We start from the raw sequence: 23,807 nt of genomic DNA, 5'->3' as shown, positions 1-23,807 counted from the left end.
CCTTACGAACAATGTTTTTACGCTTAAAGTTTTTTTGTATGACTATGGAAGATGTCTTATTTTTAGGACATAATGGATATGGATTCAAACCCTTTTAGTTGAAAAGGGCATGAATGTTTGAACGATTAAGTACAAAAGTTTTAAGATTCGTTTCTGAATAGTGAATGTAAACGACTTTGGATGCATTTCATATCTTTAAACCACGACGAGACTTTTCCTACGATTTTACGCCTAAAAGCGAGGTTTGTAAAATTATTAACAATGATTTGAGAGACGCTAAAGTAGCTTTCTTTAGTAACATTAACACTCCACAGCCACAGCTTTCCATACATTTAAAGGTGTAAACCTTAAATATAAATCCAAGCATACTTAAACAAATTATCGATTTCTAAGGTTATGTAAATGCTGTAAACATTTCCTGTCTACTTGAAAGAAAATAATGTTAACTTCATGTCTTAGATGGTTTTCTACACATCTCGTGTTATTACATATATACAGAAAAACAAGGTCAACCACCGTGTTGGTCATAAGACTATTAATAATTATAATTAGACCTGTGTTAAAAACAAAAATTGAAAAATATTGTTCATCTATTTATTATTATCATAATAAATCTATAAAATTGTTATTACTTTACTTTTTCTGTAGGTTAAAAATATCTGATTGACCCTATTACAACGGCGATAGCGTTTATAAAGATTGTACGTTATGGATATCCAAGCTTTGTTCTATATTCCATTTTAATTGTTTTATGAAGAATGCCGCTGATATTCTTATGGAGGCTTAAGTTTATTACCGAACATTTTGCTAGCTAGACGTATATTAAGGCGTCAATAATGCCGTAATTTCCATCACCGACTTACAACAAAAAATTCTAAAACCTTACTTTTTCATTTTAAGACATTCTGAACCAAACTTTACTTTGCAAGGTTTATCATATTTAAATACTCTTAGTAATATTACTGATTGTATTTAATAAATCGAGAACATTTCTATTCAGTGGTACGCTCACACTACTCAAAGTCTGTAAACGATTTAAAATATTTCTATGTTCCAAACATAATAAAATCTAGTGGCATAAAAATGTTGGTTTATTAAAAAAGCGAAATGTTTTTATAAATTACTTCATGGTTTTGTTTAAATATCTTCAGACATCAAAGTTTACATCGTGTTTTCCTGATAAGATACAAAAATTCAGATGGTGATTATTTACACAACAATAAGTAAAACTGTTCCTATAAACACGTGTTCTAACCTGTTTCATTTCCACCTATCAGTTTATTTGTGTTTTCAATTTTTAAAAATCTGTAGATTTTCATGAAATTTGTTTTTTATTACAAAAAAAAAATAAAATTTGTTTTCACACTCTTTTTGGTTATACTTTAATACTTGAGTAGATAAATTAATATTTAGTATTACAATAAAAATATTCTAATTAAAATGAACTTACCTGTGCAAAACACAAGACCAAAAAATATTTTCTCAGGTACATTATATCGTATTTTAATGCATTAGGTATAACATTTTTTTATCGTTCGTATTGAATAACCTTAAAAAAACTGGGAAACAGATGAACTGAAAACAGCAGGACGAATGAAGTAGGAATAAATTGGTATATGAATGAAAATGGTTTGTGTAATAAGTTTGAGTGTGATATTGTGAATGAATGGCTAAATTTTAACTCAACTTGACTATGGGCATGCATTATATAGTAGTATAATATTTACTGGGAATAAAGAAATAGCTTGATCGAGGGACAAGATTTTTGCTGCCCTAAGGTCTCAAACTAGAACCAAACGCGTAAAGATTCAAAGCATGAATGGAAAGGTACCTATAGTCCGTCCAGAGACCTCTGAAGTATTTTGTATTTTCACAGAGACAAGCGTTGTCGTACCCGTATCAGTATTCTCATTGGAATCTTATAGATGCTTTAGTCGTGTTAGCTTTTTGCTATACAATTTGTTCATCTATTTCTTCTTAGAGCAATATAGTACATTTAAGTCAAATCTAATTGATTTGTTTTACTTCAAGTTTTCACATTTGTGTAGTTTCTTGGGATGTCCCTTGATAGAAGACTGACGTAGGATGACAATGGCCTATGACGACTCCGGCATATATGCTATTACTTAAAAATTGTGTTCCCGTACAAGTCCTAAAATTGGCATACCTACTGTGGTCTAATACAGGCTACACTCACATTTTGCATATTTGGGAGTGCCGATCGATGGCTGTGCGATCTAAGACGTTAGACTTAGTTAGAGTCTGAGTTAGAGATAGCTTAGGTTCGAATCCTGTCTGTGACCGTTCCACTTCTTATCAGTACCTTGTACTGTATCGACTCTCCCCCTTATTCTGTTTGATAAGATCCTCGCACAGGCCGGTGGCCCATGAGGACGGGCAGAATAAGGATTAAAAGGGATCGGATTCTCCTTTTTTGTTTAAAAAAAAAGAAAAAAAGAATTAAAATATGGTGTGAGACTTTGAGAAATTTTATGCAAAAAGTAAAACAGAGCGTGTTTTCAAGCTTCAGAAAAAGACTGTTGGAATCATTGGCAAGATGAAATCTTGAGAGTCGTGTAGGGGATCCTTTCAGAGAGCTGGGATGACTGACTCTGCCTGTCTCTATATTCTTAAGGTGTCCCCATACTGCCGATTAAGATGAATTTGGTTCGCGGTAGGGAAGTTCACCATTATGAAACAAAAGGTAGGAATAACTTCCGAACTTAGCCCTAAGTTGATGTTGTGTCATCATCACAACATCTGCGCAAGAGGTTGGTGTCAGATCAGATTAATCAGGAGGCTCCCTGAAAGCATAACAATTCCAACGATCAAAATCAGTTCAAAACTTGTCTCAGTTCATAATGAGCCGCTGGGATTACTGAAAAATGCTGGATTTGGGGTTTGTGTGGATATGGCAGGAGATAATGTATGTATGACTGTGTGTGAGTTTGCTTGGATTTGGTGATTTTTAATCTGGTTTGATTTGACGATTGCCGTAACAATGTTAAATTGTGACAAAATGCAATAAAAATATTGCCATTCTTTGTTTGAAGTTTATTTTTGATGGGCGGATTGTGAAGGAGACAGGATTTTTTCCGGACATTTGCCATCGTTCAGTGAAAAAAAAAAAAAACTGAACGATGGCAAATGTCCGGAAAAATCCTGTCTCCTTCATATTTTCATTATTGACATCATGGTGTCTTTAACAATTTTCACTAAAAATCTTGACAGTTGAACCTAAATAGTGAAACTGTCCTAGAAGTGAGGCCGCGCCAACAGGTATATAGCGGACTGACGTACATTACGGCTTACAAGAAGCTGGGGCAAGATTGCCGCCGGGTGAGGGGGGTGGCAGAGAGGGTGCGCATGCGGAGCGAGAGAGAGCGCTGTGAGAGCACAGTGGGAGCGAGAGAGAGCGCAGAGGGCGCACTGAGATTCAGGGGGCGGAGTCTACATCGGCCAATCCCCTGCCGGCTACCCCGTCTTATAAACAAGCCCGGACTTCATTACAAGAAATCTCTAGGAGAATGTGGGTTAGGTTGGGGCTGTCGCCAATATAGATAACCCGCCACCACGTACACAGCTGAGACGAGAGTTGGGATTTACTCTGTATAGCGCTGAGCCACAGCGCGTCGCACGGGCCAGGACAATGCGACATGAACGTTGCTATTCTTTATCGTTCATTTAAGGCAGTTTATACTTTCATTACTGCAACGTTTGGCACTTCCATAATGGTTTATGGCAATTTTGGGTCTACTGCTTACATGTAGTGTCTGCTTCTTTACCTTCAAAATTCAATTAATTTCCCCTACTTGATTGAAAATAAATCAAGTTTCTTCTTAAACTGTTTATTGATTGTTGCATCAACATAAGTTGTATCATCAAATAATAAAATTATATACAAGCAAACGAGGACAATTATACACTCTAGCATGATCTTAATTACATCGACGATTGGATTCTAAAACCGAAAACTGAATGTTATAGTAATCCATTACTGACAAGTAATTGATTTTTTTATACTTTGAATTCATATTTTAGTATTTAAGCAAGAAATTACAAGTTCTTATCAACTATTATTACACAATTAGCATGTTACAGTAATTATGATAATTATATGTAAGTCGTTGATAAAAAAGAAACAAAAATATACATCACAAGTTTTTTATGGTAGACATTAAGGAAATAAAAGTTTATAGTTTAACATTATACATTCACTGGCAACAGCTTGACATACACCACCGCGAAAAGTCTTACATCATCATTAGTGTGTCATATAAGTGTAATGCGAAAAATATAAAACAAAACAATAACTCATGTACAGTACGTTATTACTTCTTAAAAGAAAGAAATGTTTTCAATGCTTCATTAGAATTGTTATAGTTCTGCGCCACAGACTATAAAATAAGTATATTGCTAACAGAGCATAACGTTAAAGATAGGAAGGAAAGCATGAGCTAATAAAAATCGCTGTGGCGGATAGATAATATAGGAGCATCAATCGAGGTGTAATCAATTGGTAAGATGGCAGCGGTTGGAACAGATACGCAGCGGCCTGTGAAGTATGGAAAATCCCTACCAACTAGAACCGGCCGATAACACAACAAGATTTTAAAAGAGAAATCAAGTATGTAATTGTCTAGAGTGGGGGGATGGGTGAGGGGTCGGGGGCGTGTTGTGGCGGCGGAGGGGGTAGAGAGCACCGCCCCCGGAGGCTACAACCATAGACCACACTATCAGTGGAGTCAGTGTGCACGTGCAACGGTCCGCGGCAGTATCACAATCACCTCTCTCGCGTAATATTTCCGACTACTGTACATTTTGTAAATTATTACAAGTTTCCAAAACGAAGCAAGTGTTTTTTAAACATAAATAGGGGAAGGTCTCTTTTCGGTACCGATGTTTAAGATCAATAGCCTACGTTAATTATCAGGGTCATTGTGTAGCCTAACTATCATGGGAACGTAAACAATTTGTAAAATTTTCGGCCGATTTCCATTTTATCCATAAAAACAAATTTCCCCCAAAACACGATTTTTTATTTGGAGATGATTTACTTCCGGAACTATCCGGGTTGCTCCTGTGCGTGTACTGACTAGACTTGCTCGATGATGGAAGTTACCCTCTCGGCACCCTTGGACTTCAGTGTCGCCGTCAAGAGCGCCCCCCGGCTCGAAGTCAAGATGCCCGGAGTTGCGCCTAGCTCTGATGCCAGCAGCGCTTTCCGCGTTGTCACCCCCAAAGGAAAACAAGGTTTGTTCGCATTTTTACAAATAGAAATATAAGAATAGTTCTTTTATTATGAGAAATTTGATGTAACATTCACTCTTGTATCATTGTTTAAGGTTAGGAAATTGGTTTCAACTGTACTTTATAATCTTAGATAAATTTAGGTATCAGTAAAAAATATATTTTCAAAGTTATTGTACAACTGCTGGGTTTGATTTAAGTTATAATTATTTTAAATGTGTGTTTATTTAAGAAAGTACTTTACATTTACTAAAATTAAAATTACTTGTAGTAGTACTAATTTTCATAAACATATTTACTTGGGATGTTATTGGTATGGTATAAAAATTAATTTTTCTATCATATAATATATCTTTATTATTAAAACAATTGAAAAATATAAAACATATAGCAGACATAATTGGTTTAAAACACTTTGCCATATTTTCCTCTTACATTTATTTCTGAGTCCTATCAATTTAATTAATAAACTACTTACATTTCGTTTTAGCACAATTAATAAATAATTTAAGAATAACTTGTTGCATTGTTACAGATGCGTTTCATCAAAACTAACTAAAAGAAAATATAGGCTACTAACATAACTTATTGCGTAACAATACAAACTGAATGATGTATTATAGAAATAAATAAATATATAAATTATCTTAATTAAGACCTGTTTTAAGTAAGAATTAACTGTTCTTATCTTTCAATATTGATATCTCAAATAACAGTGAATGGTGACATTTTCGATTTTAGCATTCTATTTAAATTATTTTATAAATTTTGTCTTAAAGACTGCTGTAACACAATTTGTTGGACACAATATTTACTACAGTACAGTCCTAGATCCTTATCCAAATTTATTTTCATGCCTCATAAACTTGTATTTGTTTTCATATTCAGTACATACAACATACTTAAGCGACCGCAGTCTGAAATGCTTGTGCCATTTTCAATTTTTGAGGTATTACATATTTCTCTCAATCTGAGCATTTATACATGATTATATTTATAGAGTGTTGCAAAAACAGTAATAGATTTTAGATAACATAACATAACGTAAAGGTGTCCAAATTACATTTTGCTGTTAGAATATGAGTGAAATATATTTAAATTACAGAATCTTCTTCCCAATACACTGTTCACATACCTTTAATTTTATCTTGAACCATTGAACTACTAAATTGGGAGTAATTTATTATTAGTTGAGAGAGAACAAACCATTTTCATGTTGGTCGAAAACCGTGATTTCTATCTTTTAGTCTTCAAAAGTAAAGGTAAGCGATATCGGCCGAGCGGATTGAGTTACAAGCATTACATTTGGCATGAATGACTCTCTTCACATAAGAAAAACAAGGACCAATTTTGGTGACTATAGTTCTTTATGAAAAGTGTACTAAAGATATTTAAAATATCAAACCATGCTCAAATTTCACTTAACATTTACTATACTTAAACTAATTATACTACTTACTATATCTATTTCATAGGTGTATAACTACAAAATAATATATTATTAGTATGAAAATTACATATTAGTGCTATTGTAGGAATATAAAGTTCATCAAAGTTTTCAGTCTACGTTTATTTTTAAAAACATATCCATATCAAATTTGGTGTAACAATCTACTTGAAGATATGACGTTTTGACACGCCTTGAGAGCTCTTTAAGTTATATAAAATCCTAAAGAAGTGCTGGAACTGTTTGAAATTAGGCATAAATTGTAGCCTAAACTAAGTTTCTACTTTTTTTAACAAACACCAAAAGTCCTGAAAAATTTTATTTCGGCCATTTGACGTTGGTGATGACAATATATATTTTACATCTTTATATAACCTTTTTATAACTGTAGGATAACTGTTGTAATATATTTTGAAAGTCGATTATAGATTGTTGTAAACTCATTTCTCAAAGTTAATTGTGGTGTATGTTTGTTTTGTTACGATACAAATTATTTTAAGATCACAATTATTAAATATCGGGGGAGAATTTAAAATCCGGCAAAATTATTCAGAGAGTTTGTTCAAACTATTGGCAACACCTTAGTATAGAAGATCGATTCTGTGACAGAAGCAGTACCTAAGACGTATCCCAGCATAAACGGCTGGAGCTTCTGACTAAGTACATGATACAATTATGAGATAATACGACAAAAAATATTAATTGTAACTAAAGGGTTTACTAAATACAAAATTGAAGGTGGTTACTGCATGATTATGAAAATAAGATAATGTTTAACCTTTTTGTTTGCCCACCATAATATCCAGTAGGTAATTCGACCGCTGGTCGCTGCACTTTGGTTATTTCCTAGAATAGACAAAGTTCAAGATGCAACATTAAAACTTTTTAAACACCGTGCCATATACAAGTGTTCATTAATATGAATAAAGAGGCACGTCAAAGCAACTTATATGTTGATAAGAAGATTTGTATAAATAATTCAATATTGGTAGGTAGCTACTTAAAAAAATTACAACTGTAGAGAGTTTCTTTATTTACATAACCTTTTATTAGGTTTAAATCCTGCAAACAACTTCAAAAAATGAGCACTTATGGTTCAAGTGAATGAATAGTTCTGACGCCAATGTTAATTATGTCTTCCTGCCAAGAGCAAGAAAATATGTTACAAAGTGAATATTTATGGCTATTGTAATTTAATACTAAGAATAACTTTTTGGTCCATAGCTGATTTTGTATTTTTTTCGATCAAGAATAAGTTGTATATATACAAACACAGTTCTAAGAAGCCTACTTCTATCAAAAGACAACTAAGATGGGTTTTATACCAGTCTTAATTTAAAGTCAAAATTTGATAGTTACATACTTTGTCTTTATATTTCAAGCTTAATATTTGCTAAAAATGTACAATTAAGAGTACACTAAAAATGATACTATTTACGTGTTTGTTTCCTTTCACAGTGAAAATATTTTTAATATTTAAAAGCATTTCGAACTGGAATCGGTACATTAGTTCAAAAGCACAGTCCAGCAAACTTTCATCTACCAGAGTTCTTGCCGACTGCTTCAAAGGGAGTCTTCGGAGTCAAATTCTGAACATCTTACGTTTTAGGACATTTTCTAAGGTAGATAAGTGTCGTGAAAACAAATGGTTGTTCCTTAGAAAATTTACACACTGTAAAAATATTGAAAATAGACGTTAAATTAATAAAACATATGGTCGGGCTGTGATAAAACAATGTTTACATAGAACAGTTGATTCGCGTATATGTAATATGCTCTATCAATTAATATTTCATAACTTTACAGACCAAGATGGGACTTTTCGCTACTTTAAAGGCCGCTGGAGTGTAGCCCGGATTCATACCAGGGACCGTAAGAATGTGCATGTAAAATTTCAGTACAACGGGTTGATTAGTTTACGCGTGACAACAAAACAAATACACAAAGGCACTTACGCATTTATAATATTAATTAGGTTTTATTACAAACTTGCTGCTAAGCTGAATTTGCGCTATAGTGTTCATAAAATAACATACACAATGCCCCTTGCTTTTGAAATGTAGTTTTAGATTGGCAGAAAATAGGATGGATTTTCTTTTCCATGATTCCTCCAAGACACGGTTGGTATTTATTTATTCATCAACGGTATCCATCCACCATTTTTACAATAATAATTAATAATATTTGAATAACACAATACAATATAGGCCTACTAATACTATATGAATACACAATAATATATGCATTAAATATGTGGACAACAACTAAGACAAAAAAAAAGTCAGGAAGCTGGTGAGCAAAACAGCAAGTGTAACAAGACTAGTGTCCAGACAAGAAAAGAGGGCAACAATCAAAAATAAAACTTGAACGACTATAACAGTAAAATGTTTAAAGCAATAACAAGAGATAATCTTGAAAAAAACTATAACAATATGATAAAAATTTTAAAAATAACAAAATTAAATTTCCTAAAGAAATAACAAAAGATAAACCTAGAACTATCTTCAACAACCAAGTTGGTATCTTACAATGTTTTACGAAATGAATTTCTAAAATAAAAATATGGTATAAAAATATTACTTAATAATGTATAAACTGGTCAGTACTTGAGTAGATAAATGAATCATAAATCCAGTAAACGTAATTTATGTATTTGAGGTTTGGTTTTGAAGTTGGTTTATATTTACCATGCTTACTAATACTTCCACGAATAATATCTGAATTATTAGACTTGTGTAGTTGGTACAATGATAAGCAATCAGCGTGTTTTAGTAGATTGGAGGTTTGCTGAACATTATCAACAGTCTGACGTCTAGCCGTGGTTACAATAAGCGTGAAATACTGCCTGAACATCGCACAATCGAGGAGGATTGTGCGTCAAACGCACTCCTGGAATGACGTAGAGAAGCGTGCTCAGATCATACGCACGTTCCGTGACACTTAGCGCATTCGCTGTTCAGTCTTTCAATATACGAGGATATAGATAATATTGAAAACAGAAATATAAATAAATGTAAACTTTAAATTTCTAATTACCTAAACGGTTATGTGTACAGGTTAAACACCTGATGATATGTTAACTATATTTTCAGTGGCGTGTGGAAACCACCAGTCCCCCAGCTGATTTACACTTACCATTACATATACTCTTAGGAGACAATATAATCTTTTAAGGGAAATTGTTTATTTTTTCTAAATCTCTATACTGTAATGTTTTATTTAAAATTCAATCAGTAACATTGGTTTATTAACAAATACTATGTAACTGATTCAAATTTCAGGGAAGCCTTGGCTTGTGTCTTCGGCACCTGATAGATGTTTTGTAAGAAAATTAATTCTTTTCATGCAGTAGAAGTAAAGGTACAAAATGTTAAGATAACAGTTATTAATAATTTATTGCTGAAACTAAACTTGTCTAGTTAAATAATATAAAAGTAAACATTTTAATCTATAGTACAACGGAGAATCCAACATTGAAATTTTCATAAAAGAGTACTACACATTGAAGTTTTTTAGATAAAGATAAACACAATGGACGAGTAGTGAGCTGCGGCGGTAAGTAAAATAAAATAGTGAAGTAGTGGTTAATATAAAACAGCTGCAATATTTAATTTTAAGGCTTAAATTTGTGTTAAACAGTTAAATGAAAACCTATTAAAAATAAAAATACTTGAAATTAAGCGATATTGGAATTATTGTTATGCAAGGTAAATTTTAAATTGAATTAACTTCTACATTGTCGGCCGTATTTGATGAAATACAGTTTATAAACACGAGATAAGGGCAAATAATTTACAAAAGACGCTGAAAATTCTAGTTTTTAATTTTTTTTATTTTTTTTATTTGTAAGAAAATCCATTTTTATAATGCAAATAAATCAAAGATTACATACATTCTTAAAAGAGAAAGTAAGCACATGTCAAGGAAGTCTATAATAATTAGCTACAAAATAAAGGCACCAAGATATTGCAGCACAAAAAATGGCATACATATAAATGAATTGAATGTATATACATAATAGGTTCATACCACTTAAAAATAAACAAACTACAAAGGAACTGTAATGATAGAAAATCCAAGTGAAACAACAAACAACATATGTCGATATAGTCATTAGTGAAACTATTTAACAGATTCTAAATCAAAACTGAGGAATTTACTAACTAGTTAACAATGTGACAGTTAAGCAAAAAGACAAACAATTAACAATATATCAAGAAAACAAACAGCATTTCTGACAACATTAAATGACAAGCCTATAGTCATAAAAATAACAAGCCTATAGTCATAAAAATAACTAACGAATAAACCATAGTAAACAGTTTCACAAACTTGCATGAAGTAGCTACTATTGATATTTTAAAAGAAACAAATTATATGGTAATAAGCAGAGTGCTATTTTGAACTAATAAAAATACTCAATAACAGTGCTTTTTTGCACGATTCTCAGGTAACAATTGTATGCCTCTGTGTGAAATTTGTATTAAGTTAAATAACTTAATTTCTTCTCCTTTCTACAGAAGGTCAATTCGGAGTCAGAAAAGAAGTCGATACCCTACTCAGAGACCTCATTGCCCAACCGATGAAGCCTAGGTATGGAGGAGTAATATAATGTAGGATGTATGTAGAGCAATGACTCCTCTCAAAGAAATGCTGCGTACGGGCGTGGGAGGAGAATTTGATTGTAACTTTGATTGAAACAGCCTAAACAAACATATATTTTGAATGTTGAACAACTGTCATTATCTTATATTATATCTAGGAAGTAAGAAAAATGGAGTTCTTGATATTGATGATAATGGGCATCTACAATCTGTTAATGTAAGGCGGCCATTCGACGGTGTGAACTGTGTTTCATCAACTGATAACATATTGTTGTCATAACATAAAGTTGTCTTTGATTCTCTACAAAAGTCTGGTATGACTAAGACAGATAAACTAATCACCTTGATCGACATGTATTATAGGCGATGGTTGAGTTGAAAGGATGACATAATTCGAACTCTTACAAAAATAGCAAATGTCCTAAACAGTTAAAACTAACAAATTCTATATGTTGTGGTCTGATTATTATTAGTATTAATAATAATATTGAAACATTTTCAGCAATACATGTATAAACTCACTTGAATTGAAATATACTGCTTTAAAGAATATTCGTTAAATTCTAATATTATAAAATATATAATTATAAATCTTTATTTATTTTGAAATTACACACAAAATAATATAAGAAATTATATTTTTATCTAAACCTAACTTATGATTCTCATGAATTATTACTCTTTTAGGTTTGAATCTGTAATAAAACTTTCCTCGATTTTCATTCCTTACTCCGAGTATCCATATTTATATTTAACATTATTTATATTATTTAATAGGTATTTATAAAAAATATAAGCTCCATCGGGTAAGTTTTTATGGGCTAATTAAAAATAACTTTTAAGAGTGACAGTGTGGTTTTATGACATCTTCCGTCTTACTCAATGGACCCTTAAAAGCATAAACCATCTAGGGAGCCAAATTTGTAATAAAGTATAAAGAAATTCAACCCGGATTTGTCATTTCATCTGACCATATATTCACAAGTTGTGTAATTTGTAACTTATCTTATTTATTTGATGTCGCATATGCTCGTATCGAATAATTAGTTGAAGAAAGTACAACATACTTTCGTACTTTCGTAAACTATCGCAATAGTTGCTACAAGTTCATATGTTCCTACGTCAGGTGTGAAGAAAGTTACACACGTTGGTATATATTGCTACCTAAAATTGTATTTTAATGTATGTTGTTCACTTCATTTTACGAGTTTACATTGGTGTGTAACTTAAAAAGTGTAGGTAATCATATCAATTTTCAAGAACCTTATCTAAACATTCTGAGCATAATTTAAAAAATGTTAGAAAATTGTAAAATTAATACAACAACAAACATCACTTTAAAACAGCCACCGTTAAAAATTCATTGACTCTGAAATTAATTGAAGATTAAAGGAATTAAGCCTCCAAATGCTTTGTGGAACATTTTCAAGTTCGTTGGGAAACCCCAGTTTTAATATGATCAAGTATGAACAGAAAGTCAGCTAATCTTATACAAACACAGTGAATGAATCGGTGATAGGCCTAATAAGTAATAAAACTAGGATTTAGTTTTTTCTTAAAATGAAGGTGTCAGATTTTAAGAACAAAAATTCCATGAATTTGGATAATATTTTGCAGGACTTTTGTGGTTTTAAATTGTACAATATCCTCAAAATTACTGATTGGACATTGAAGAGCGCAATTGTACATATTGTCTGAAATTCCTTTATATTTCTGACAAACATAACCATAAATTTAATGAAAGATCCAACCGGTTCACATAAGATCAACAATTTAGAATGGAGGGACTTGAACTAAATAAAAATAAATAAATAGAAAGAACCCTTTGTTCAGCTGTGGCGTATTGCGTTATGTGCAATCACAAACGCTCCTGGTGGTTCAAAATACCTATGTAAACGGAGGACAAAAAGGATCAAGATATATAGAGGTCAAATATTGCCACTCATTGCCATTATATGTTTTTATTTGGCTAATAAAAATCAATTAATTAATAATTTTAAACTCGACGAAAAACCTTATAGCTCAAAGCATCTTGACGTAGATTGATCTCATAAAAGCAAACAAAAATACATAAATTGGCCAGACTTCTATCTATTACAGACATCACTAGTAGACCAAATCCAATAATATCATACGACAATACGGGTTTCACGTGTTCAACTTGAAAAATATCTGAGAAAAAAAGAATGGATTACGGTAACACCCTTATTGTATCTAATGCGCTCCCAAAACCATCAACATTTAATAAGGCATTTTAGATATAACCGTAAAACTTTGTGCTTGCAATATATATTATATAGGCTATTAATAACATCATATATCAACTAGCAATTACCCGTGGCTTTACTCGCAGTTCTAGGTTGAAACACCAAGAGCGTATTTTTTATTTTTTATTTCCAACGTATCAACCATTACAAAAGCGAGCATAATAATTTATAATTATAATAAGTTAGCAACAATGACTAACACAAAACTAAAAAAATAAATGATGTGTATGGATAGTTGCCTTGTAATATGTGTATGAGATACAATAAACAATAATAAATATCAACAAAAGGCAACAAGGAAAAGCCGTTAATAATAATAAAAACAGCAAACAGAAACATATAAAGTATATGAACAATATAAAAATGATAAATTGGATATACTAACAACAATATAAATAATTCAATAACAATAACAAAAACAAAAACAAAAATTCCGACTGCCAGGCAATAAGGCACAGTGAGCCTTGCTCCACTAAGACAGTTAGAATGGACTTTTAAGGTGCAATACACTGCACTGATAATGAGTATTGTTTTTTTAAATGACATTCAAAATAATCCTGAGATAAGTGATAATCACTGAAATATATTCTCTCTTGATCTATTTTAGATTTGAGTTTAAAGATGGGGTCCTGAATTCGGAGGGCAAAATGTTTTTATGAGTATCTATGAAATTTTTTAAATTTGCCTCCAATATTTCATGGTATTTTCTAATAGCTCCAACGATAAAAGAAACAATTGAAATACTTTAGGCCAGTACGAGGAATTTTAAGTCAAAATGAGGACTAAAGTAGAAGTCTTTATGATGTAATATATGATGGCATTTTACTGTAGTCGTTTAAAATCCGAATATAAACAAACCCACACAAAGAAATCTTCTTCACGTAACATAACATTTGAAGTGTAAGTTACTTTGACAGATAATTAACAACGAACACTTATTTATCTGCTTTTAAAAGTTATTTATACCTTTATTATAGTTATTTATACCTTTTTAAAAAGCGTATAAATTAATACTTTTTACTTTGACAGGTGATTAAAGCACATTTTTTATCCGCCGATTAAACAAAGTTCGTAAATATAATCGATAATAGATTTTTAAGGGAATTTTCCAGACCAGCTGAGGGATTTTAGGGAATACACAGAAGTAGGAACGGACATGTTAATCAGGAAACATGAAGAAACTTCATATACAGTTTCAAAACAATCGAAACAAGTAGTTTTTACGCAATTGGAGTAATACACCACACAAATACACAGAATTAGTGAAAACGAAAACCCTATATGTGAAACCAGGAACATGAAGAAAACTCCATATACAGTTTCACAACAATCGAACAAGAAGTATTACGTAATTCGAGTAATACACACACAATACACAGAAGTAGGATCGAAACCTATATGTTAATCAGGAACATGAAGAAACTCCCATATTACAGTTTCAAAACAATGGAAACAAGTAATTTTTACGTAATTGAGTAATACACCACACAAATACACAGAAGTAGGAACGAACCTATATGTTATCCAGTAACAATGAAGAAAACTCCATATACATTTTTTTCAAAACAATCGAACAAGTAGTTTTTTACGTAATTGAGTAATAACACACACAAATACACAGAAGTAGGAACGAACCTATATGTTAATCATGGAACATGAAGAAACTCCATATACAGTTTTCAAAAACATTCGAACAAAGTAGTTTTTACGTAATTGAGTAATACACACACAAATACACAGAAGTAGGATCGAACCTATATGTTAATCAAGGAAACATGAAGAAACACCATATATACCAGTTTTCAAAACAATCGAACAAGTATGTTTTTAACGTAATTGAGTAATACAACACACAAATACACAGGAAGTAGAACGAACCTATATGTTAATCAAGGTAACCATGAAGAAACTCCATATACAGTTTCAAAACAAATCGAACAAGTAGTTTTACGTAATTGGAGTTAAATACACACACAAATACCACAGCATTTAGGAACGAACCTATATGTTTAATCAAGGAACATGAATGAAACCTCTTCATATACAGATTTTTCAAAACAATCGAACAAGTAGTTTTTACGCAATTGAGTATAATACACACAACATAATACACAGAAGTAGGAACGAAACCTATATGTTAACCAGGAACAATGAAGAAACTCCAATACAGTTTCAAATAACAATCGAACAGTAGTTTTTACGTAAATTGAGTAATACACACACAAATACACAGAAAGTAGAACGAACCTTATATGTTAAACTCAGGAACATGAAGAAAAACTACTCCTTTAAAACCCTTCAGGCCCTCTACTGCGCTACCTAACTGCGACTCAAGTACGCTAACTCACCTCCACAACATTGACTGACATACATTCCACTACGGTTAACTCTGCCTCTGGTCACTCACCCAGATCTACTTAACGACACTCCTCTAAAACTACCTTTTGAATACTCTCCCACATTGACTTCCGAAGGAACCCTACTCTCACATATACACAGTTTTTCAAAACAAATCGAACAAGATTAGGTTTTTACTCAATTGAGTAATACACATCACAAATACACAGAAGTAGGTTAACGAGACCTATATGCTTAACCAGGAACATGAAGAAACTCCATATACAGTTTCAAAACAATCCGAACAAGTAGTTTTTACTTAAATTGAGTACTTACACTCAACAAATACACAGGGAAGTAGGAACGAAACCTATATGTTAATCAAGAACATAGGAAGACCTCTATATACAGTTTTTCAAAACAATCGAACCAAGTAGGTTTTTTACGCAATTGAGTTAATACACACACAAATAACACAGGAAGTAGGAACGATACCTATATAGTTAATCAGGAACATGAAGGAAAACTCCATATACAGTTTCAAAACAAATCGAACATAGTAGTTTTTTACGCAATTGGAGATAATACACACTATTCAAATACACAAAGTAGTAACGAAACTTGCCTTTACTATATGTTAACCAGGAACATTGAAGAAACTCCATATACAGTTATCATAACAAATCGAACAAAATTAGTTTTTTTTAACGCAATTGAGTAAATAACACACACAAATTACACAGAAGTAGTAACGAAACCTATAAGTTTAATCAAGGAACATGAAGAAACCTCTATATACAGTTTCAAAAAACAATCGAACAAGTAGTTTTTTACGCAATTGAGTAGATACACACACAACTTAACACAGTAAGTAGGAGAACGAAACCTATATGGTTAACCAGGAACTGGCAGATGAAGAAACTCCATATACTAGTTTCAAAAACAATCGAACAAGTAGTTTTTACGCATTGGAGGTTAATTACACAACACAAATACACAGAATTAGGAAAAAACGAACCTATATGTTAATCAAGGAACATGAAGAAAACCTCCATATACAGTTTCAAAACAATCGAACAAGTAGTTTTTTACGCAAGTTTGAGTAATACACACACAAATAACACAGAAGTAGGAACGATACTATATGTTATCAACCAGAACATGAAAGAAACCTCCATATATACAGTTTCATAACAATCGAACAACGTAGTTTTTATACCGCAATTGAGTAATACATCACACAAATACACAGAAGTAGGAACGAACTATATATGTTAACCAGGAAGATGACGAAACTCCAAATACCAGTTTTCACCATAACAATCGAACAAGTAGTTATACGTATTGAGTAATTACACGACACAAAATACACAGCATGTAGGAAACGAACCTATATGTTAATCAAGGAAACATGAAGAAAACCTTACTATATACAAGTTTCTCAAAACAATCGAAACAAGTAGTTTTTACGCAATTGAGGTAATACACACACAAATACACAGAAGTAGGAACGAACCTATATGTTTAATCATAGGATACATGAAGGAATACCTCCATATAACAGTTTCAAAACAATTCGAACAAAGTAGTTTTTTTTTAACGCAATTGAAGTAAAATACACACACAAATACAACAGAAGTAGGAACGAAACCTATATTGTTACACCAGGAACAATGAAGAAACTCCAAAATTTACAGTTTCATAAACCAACGCACAAGAAGTTTTTAAACGCCAATTGAGTAATTACACCCACAAATACACAGAATTAGGGCAACGAACCAATATGTTAATCCGGAACATTAATAAACGTACTCTTATATAACAGTTTTCTAAAAACAATCGAACCAGAATAATATACGCAATCTGAAGTAATACACACTACCAAAGTACACAGAAATTAGGAGTAACGAACCTTAAATGTTAACCAGGAACATGAAAGAAACATCCAAATATACCAGTTTTCAAAACAATCGAACAAAAGTAGTTTTAGTAATTGAGTAATACACACACAAATACACAGAAAGTAGGAACGAACCTATATGTTAACCAGGAAGATGAAGAACACTCCATAGTACAGTTTCAAAACAATCGAACCAAGTAGTTTCTTACGCAATTGAGATAATATCACACAGCAAATACAACAGTCATAAGAACGACACCTATATGTTAATCAAGGATACATGAAGAAACCTCCTTAAATAACAGTTTTTCAAAATAAAAACAATCGAACAAGTAGTATTATACGCAATATTTGAGTAATACACACCACAAATACACAGAAGTAGGGAAACGGAAACCTATATGTTAACCAGGAACCATGAAGAACACTCCATATACAGTTATTTCAAAACAATCGAAACAAGTAGTTTTTACGCTATTGAGTAATACACACACAAAATTACACAGAAGTAGGAAACGAACCTATATGTTAACCAGGAACATGAAGGGAAACGCTCCATATACAGTTTCAAAAACAATCGAAACAAGTAGTTATTACGCAATTGAGTTAATAGCACACACAAATACACAGAAGAAGGAACGGAAACCTATTATGTTAACCAGAGCACCTGAAGAAAACTCCTTATACAGTTTCAAAACAATCGAACAAGTAGTTTTTACGTAATAGAGTAATACACAACACAAAATACACAGAAGTAGGAACGAACCTATATGTTAACCAGGAACATGAAGAAAAAAACTCCATATTCAGTTTGCTAAAACAATCGAACAAGTAGATTTTTTTTTTTTTTTTTTTTTTTTTTTTTTTTTTACTCAATTGAGTAATTCACACACACAAATACCACAGAAGTAGGAACCGAACCTATATAGTTAATCAGGAACAGATGAATGGAAACTCCCATATACAGTTCATAACCAATCGAACAAGTAGTTTTTAACTGCAATTGAGTAATACACACAACAAATAACACAGAAGTAGGAAAACGAACCTATATGTTAATCAGGAACAGATGAAGAAACTCCATATACAGTTTCATTAAACAAGCGAACAAGTAGTTTTTACGCAATTTGAGTAATTAACACACCACTCCAAATACACAGAAGTAAGTAAACGAAACCTTAATATGTTTAACCAAGGGAACATGAAGGAAACTCCATATACAGTTTTCAATCAACCAATCGAACAAGTAGTTTTTACGCAATTGAGTAATACACACACAAAATACACACAGAAGTAGGAACGAACCTATATGTTAACCAGGAAGATGAAGAAACTGCCATATACAGTTTCATAACAATCGAACAAGTAGTTTTTTTACGCAATTGAGTAATACACACACAAATACACAGAAGTAGGAACGAACCTATATGTTAACCAGGAACATGATACGAAACTTCCCGTATACAGTTTCATAACAAATCGAACTAGTAGTTTTTACACAATTGAGCGTAATCACACACACAAATACACAGAAGTAGGAAACGAACCTATATGTTAACCAGGAACATGAAGAAACTCAATATTACAGTTTTCAAAACAATCGAAACAAAGTAGTTTTTCCGCATTGAGTTTACACCATACAAATACACAGAAGGCTATAGAACGAACTCTATATGTTAATTTCAGGAACATGATAGAAAACTCCATTATACTAGTTTCATACCCATCGAAACAAAGTAGTTTTTACGCAAATTGATTAATACACACGACAAATACACAGAAGTAGGAACGAACCTATATGTTTAAATCATGAACATGAAGAAAACCTCCATATACAGTTTCAAAAACAATCGAAACAAGTAGTTTTTACGCAATTGAGTAAGACACACAAACACACAGGCAGATACTATTACGTCTTTATATGATAGTATAGATATTACAGTACCTCAAATGTGAACCAAAATACAATTTAAATTACTTGTTTTGAGTCAGAATCAACTTATCTACCAAAAATATAGAAAAGAACCATTCTTTTGTACATTTCGTTACAGAAGGTTTTACAGCTTTTGAGATATGAATAGTGAAATGCACACAACGCTGGTGATTATTGTGAAACTTGTGAGAGCATGAATTATAATTGTAATCTGATACATCTCGTCATCGATCACATAACCTTCCAGCCACATACGCGCAGGAGTGCGCCTTCTAGTAAACAAAGTGATTAGCCAATGAGAGGGCAGAGATTGGTCACGTGACTGGAACATTTAGTTCTTCGCGGTGTCTTTCATCTTCCCACGCCCGCCCGCCAACAAATCCCCATCCTCTGAGTCCCACAATCAGCGTCAATTTGTGAGACAAACCCTTTTTCACTCCAATTGTCCAATTGCCTTCGGACCGCATCTGGAGTTTCCAGAAGAAGACGGTGGTTTACCTCCCTACCCCAATTACCTCAATTGATCAATGGCCATTTATTGCTTATTTCATCAGAAAATCAAGGACACAACTAGAAATAGAAGACTCTCCAATAGGTTGATTTCAATTTGGTTGACATTTTCCCCCCAAAAGATATTTTCGCCAAGCGTCATGAACGATTTCACCAACATTACAAAGAAGCAAAGGACAGTCTTGAGAATTAAGAAAGAACTACATTTTTATTGGTACAGTGATTGGCAGAAGAATCAAACGTGTTTCTTTATTAATACAAATTCAATATTCTATAAATATCCCAATTTAGTTGATCACTTACTTATTCTGATACACAAGAACCAAATCGGTCAAGTATGCTAAAATACGATTTGATAACAATTTTGCTCATAATTCGTATTGACAATACACCTTCGGTTTTTACATTATCGCCTAGGAATTTTTGGAAGGGATAAAAATCTAAACGAATTCCTTCGTGATGAAGCTGGTCAAGATCGACTAAAAGGGAAATTCAGTAGTAGGTCCAACAGCCGTATAGAAGTACTTATTCATTTAACGTTCTTTCTTTTTAGAAATGTTACATTAGAATTTGATGATGAAAGTTGACAGCCTTGAATACTTCATGCATTAATACTAGCCAGTTGAAACGTTGAGAGTTGTAGGAGATTAGAAACATTAAAGGATTCTTATTATAGAACAAAATTTAGTTTTTAACACAAAATGCATTTTAATTTCTCGATGTTGTCCTGAATATATTAAGAATACATAATCTCACCGAAATGTACAGGTATATTATTAATGTATTATTTAAAATAGAAAACTTTCAAATTAACAAAGAATTTATTGCTTAAAATGAATGTAAACACAACAAAACCTACGCGCACTAATGTCGACAGGCATTACATGACTGCAAAGCTAAATATACTTGACTGTTTTATTTTTAAATATTCGACACCGTTATGCAATTCATGTAGACATCTCGACTTCGCAAACATTGTTAAATCTGAAACTAAGGCGACTGAGTTTATTTCAGGAGCTGTAAAGGGATCAAGCCCTTGCATCATTGGGGTGACTCACTGATAACTGATGACGGAGATATAGTGATAACAGCGGTCACTGCTTTATATAGAGTAATCTCTGGCGTGGTTACAGAATCCCTGATAAAGTCTAGGTAAATCTCAAACCTGGGATTGTTGAGAGCGATGGAATGTGAGCAGATAGTGAGATCTCATTGAGCGATGTTAGGATAGGATGCTGCCAAGGTAAAGTGTTTCTTTAACACTCAAATTCACTTCATGATCTTTCTTTACAAGTTTCCTTATTTGAGATAGATGACCTGAAGGGAGCAAGGACATTTACCATCATCATTGGATGTTACAAAAAGTGAACCCTCGATGTTTCGGGAAGTAGTATCCCCCTTCTTCTTCACTGCTTAATTATAAAACATAAGGTTAAACTTGCAAAACAAATTCATAATGGTGTGCTTATTAACTTGGCAACGTGCATGACTGACTTTTAGCCGGTTCACATTCATATATTTAAGTTCATTAAATTAACGAATGCTTAAACTTAGGTCTATGACACCTGATGGCGACAGCAGATCCCAGTACTCGAAACGTAATCTTTCAGTTGTAACTATGGAAAATGTCTGTAACCTTGTTATTCTTATATATCTTTATGTATATGATTTAATCTATTGTCCGTAAAAATTAATGTATTTCCAAGTCAAGATTTCATAGTGCAAACTTCGAGCCTGTTTCAAACTGAGAATATACCTACTGTGCGATAAATATTCCTGGATTATATAAATCCTGAAGAATGCATTTCATTTATTCACATTCATAACTCACTTTTTAAAGCGTAAATGTTTGTATTGCAGGAATCACTTCTGGTTTATTTTATACCTTCCAGTTGAACCTACCACTGGACATTCTTAAAACCGAAGTGTCAACCTTATGAATGTCCGGGAGCGGCACACCACTAACCGCTAATGTCGAGATTCTGGGGTGCAAGGGCAATTCGATAGGTCTAGTCTACTGCGGGAGATGACTGTTGGAGTTGGTGAGGTTCGTTCCCTAACCTCAGAGGTTCTTGCTAGCCTCAACAAGGGTGTGCCACCCCTTGCCTGCTTTGACTGGAGAGGTTGATTCAGAGCTGTCATCCCCTTCTTTCGAGGGGACATGACGAGATTAGTGCCTTAAATTCTACTTCATGGATCTCGATAGGAGGCGGCCCTTACCCCAAACCTTACCCACCCAGAATATACTGTCACTCCGGAAGCAGCGCAAAGGTCCTTATAGGGCTAGGTGCAATGTTATCCTAAGAGAACAAAATAAAGTGTCCGTATCTCATTTGAACAGGATTTGCACGTTCATTTCTCTATGCAGTGATAAATCTTTACTTTTGGAAGGCCACATGGACCACATTGTTATGTTAAAACTATTTACCTCAAATCTTTTTTAAGTTTAAATCAATATTTGAGATTCCGCACCAAATAATTTGGCTTCATACTGATGGTAAAGTATTTTAACCTCTTCAGGAGTAATCACGGCTTAAAAAGTGATTATGTTTAACAAGTGGAGGAGTAGTTAATTTTACAGTAAAATACGTCTTAAGAGTAGAGTTTTCACTTTATGCTATTTTTATTAAATCATTTTTATATAACTATGGGATCATTAAAATATGTATTTTACATTCAAAAGTTGAAAAAATCGTTAAAAATTAAGTTTTAGTTATCATTGTCACTATGGAAACCCCCTCTGTAAAGCTGAGCTAAACAGTAAAATAGGTGCAAATTGGAAAAGCTCTTTTCAATACAAAATATGAATGACATGCCGTCATCATGAATTTGCGGAACTAGCGGAAAACCAAAGATCTTTTTAGTGTCGCAACTTAACATAAGATAGTAACATTATTGACATAGAGACAAAGTAAGAGTCTCTATAAATGATGATTGGAGGAAATATAAACTACTATTAGTGGTTTTATTGTCCAGCCCCTCTACAAAAGAGTTGTATGGTCATTACTAGATATTTTAGGTATAATTAGTAAAGAACAGAACAATAAACCAAACCATAATATTTCCTGATGAAAACGGCTCAAGACGTGATTTCTCCTCTACGGTAGATTATATTTAAACGTCTGAAGACGTGGTTACTATTTAATCATAAAAGTAAGCACTACTTAAAGGGTTAATTGTTGTTGAATATGTAGACGATTCAGACCTGCCCAGACCCGTAAACCGTGGACAGTGTCGTGATGGTACTAAATTACATGAAAGGGGGAAATTTGTTAAACACTTGAGTTCTATAAATTAATAAAATAATAGAGTGATAATAAAATAATTATTCATTCCTGGTAACAGAAATAATAACAACTTAAAAAAAAAACAAAGAATAAACTATTAGAGCCAATTCCGACAGTCAATTAAATACTGGATATGTTTACAGAAATCTATTACCGTTGGTGAACTAAATCTTGAACGTTTACTTCAACTACAGATAATAACTATATCTGAAATTAAAGTAAAAGTAAAGTAGAGATGTAAAAACCTAAATAAAAATAAAGAACTAAATAAG

The 23,807-nt window shown here is 32.6% G+C and overlaps 1 protein-coding gene across 1 annotated transcript in view; it reads left to right on the top strand.

The window, feature by feature from the left end:
- Positions 1 to 4,747: 4,747 nt before the first annotated feature.
- LOC124364965 (zinc finger protein Gfi-1b) overlaps positions 4,748 to 23,807 on the top strand; it is a 78,205-nt gene continuing 59,145 nt past the window's right edge. The window contains exon 1 of the mRNA XM_046820817.1: positions 4,748 to 5,253. Coding sequence (XP_046676773.1) covers positions 5,109 to 5,253 — 145 coding nt within the window. The 5' untranslated portion in view covers positions 4,748 to 5,108. The remainder of the gene's footprint in view (positions 5,254 to 23,807) is intronic.

Source organism: Homalodisca vitripennis, chromosome 6 (assembly GCF_021130785.1).
Source record: "Homalodisca vitripennis isolate AUS2020 chromosome 6, UT_GWSS_2.1, whole genome shotgun sequence".
In the NCBI taxonomy this organism is placed as follows: Eukaryota; Metazoa; Arthropoda; class Insecta; order Hemiptera; family Cicadellidae; genus Homalodisca; species Homalodisca vitripennis.
The sequence above is the reverse complement of the archived record's forward strand: the minus strand, read 5'-3'. Positions and strand labels throughout refer to the sequence as shown.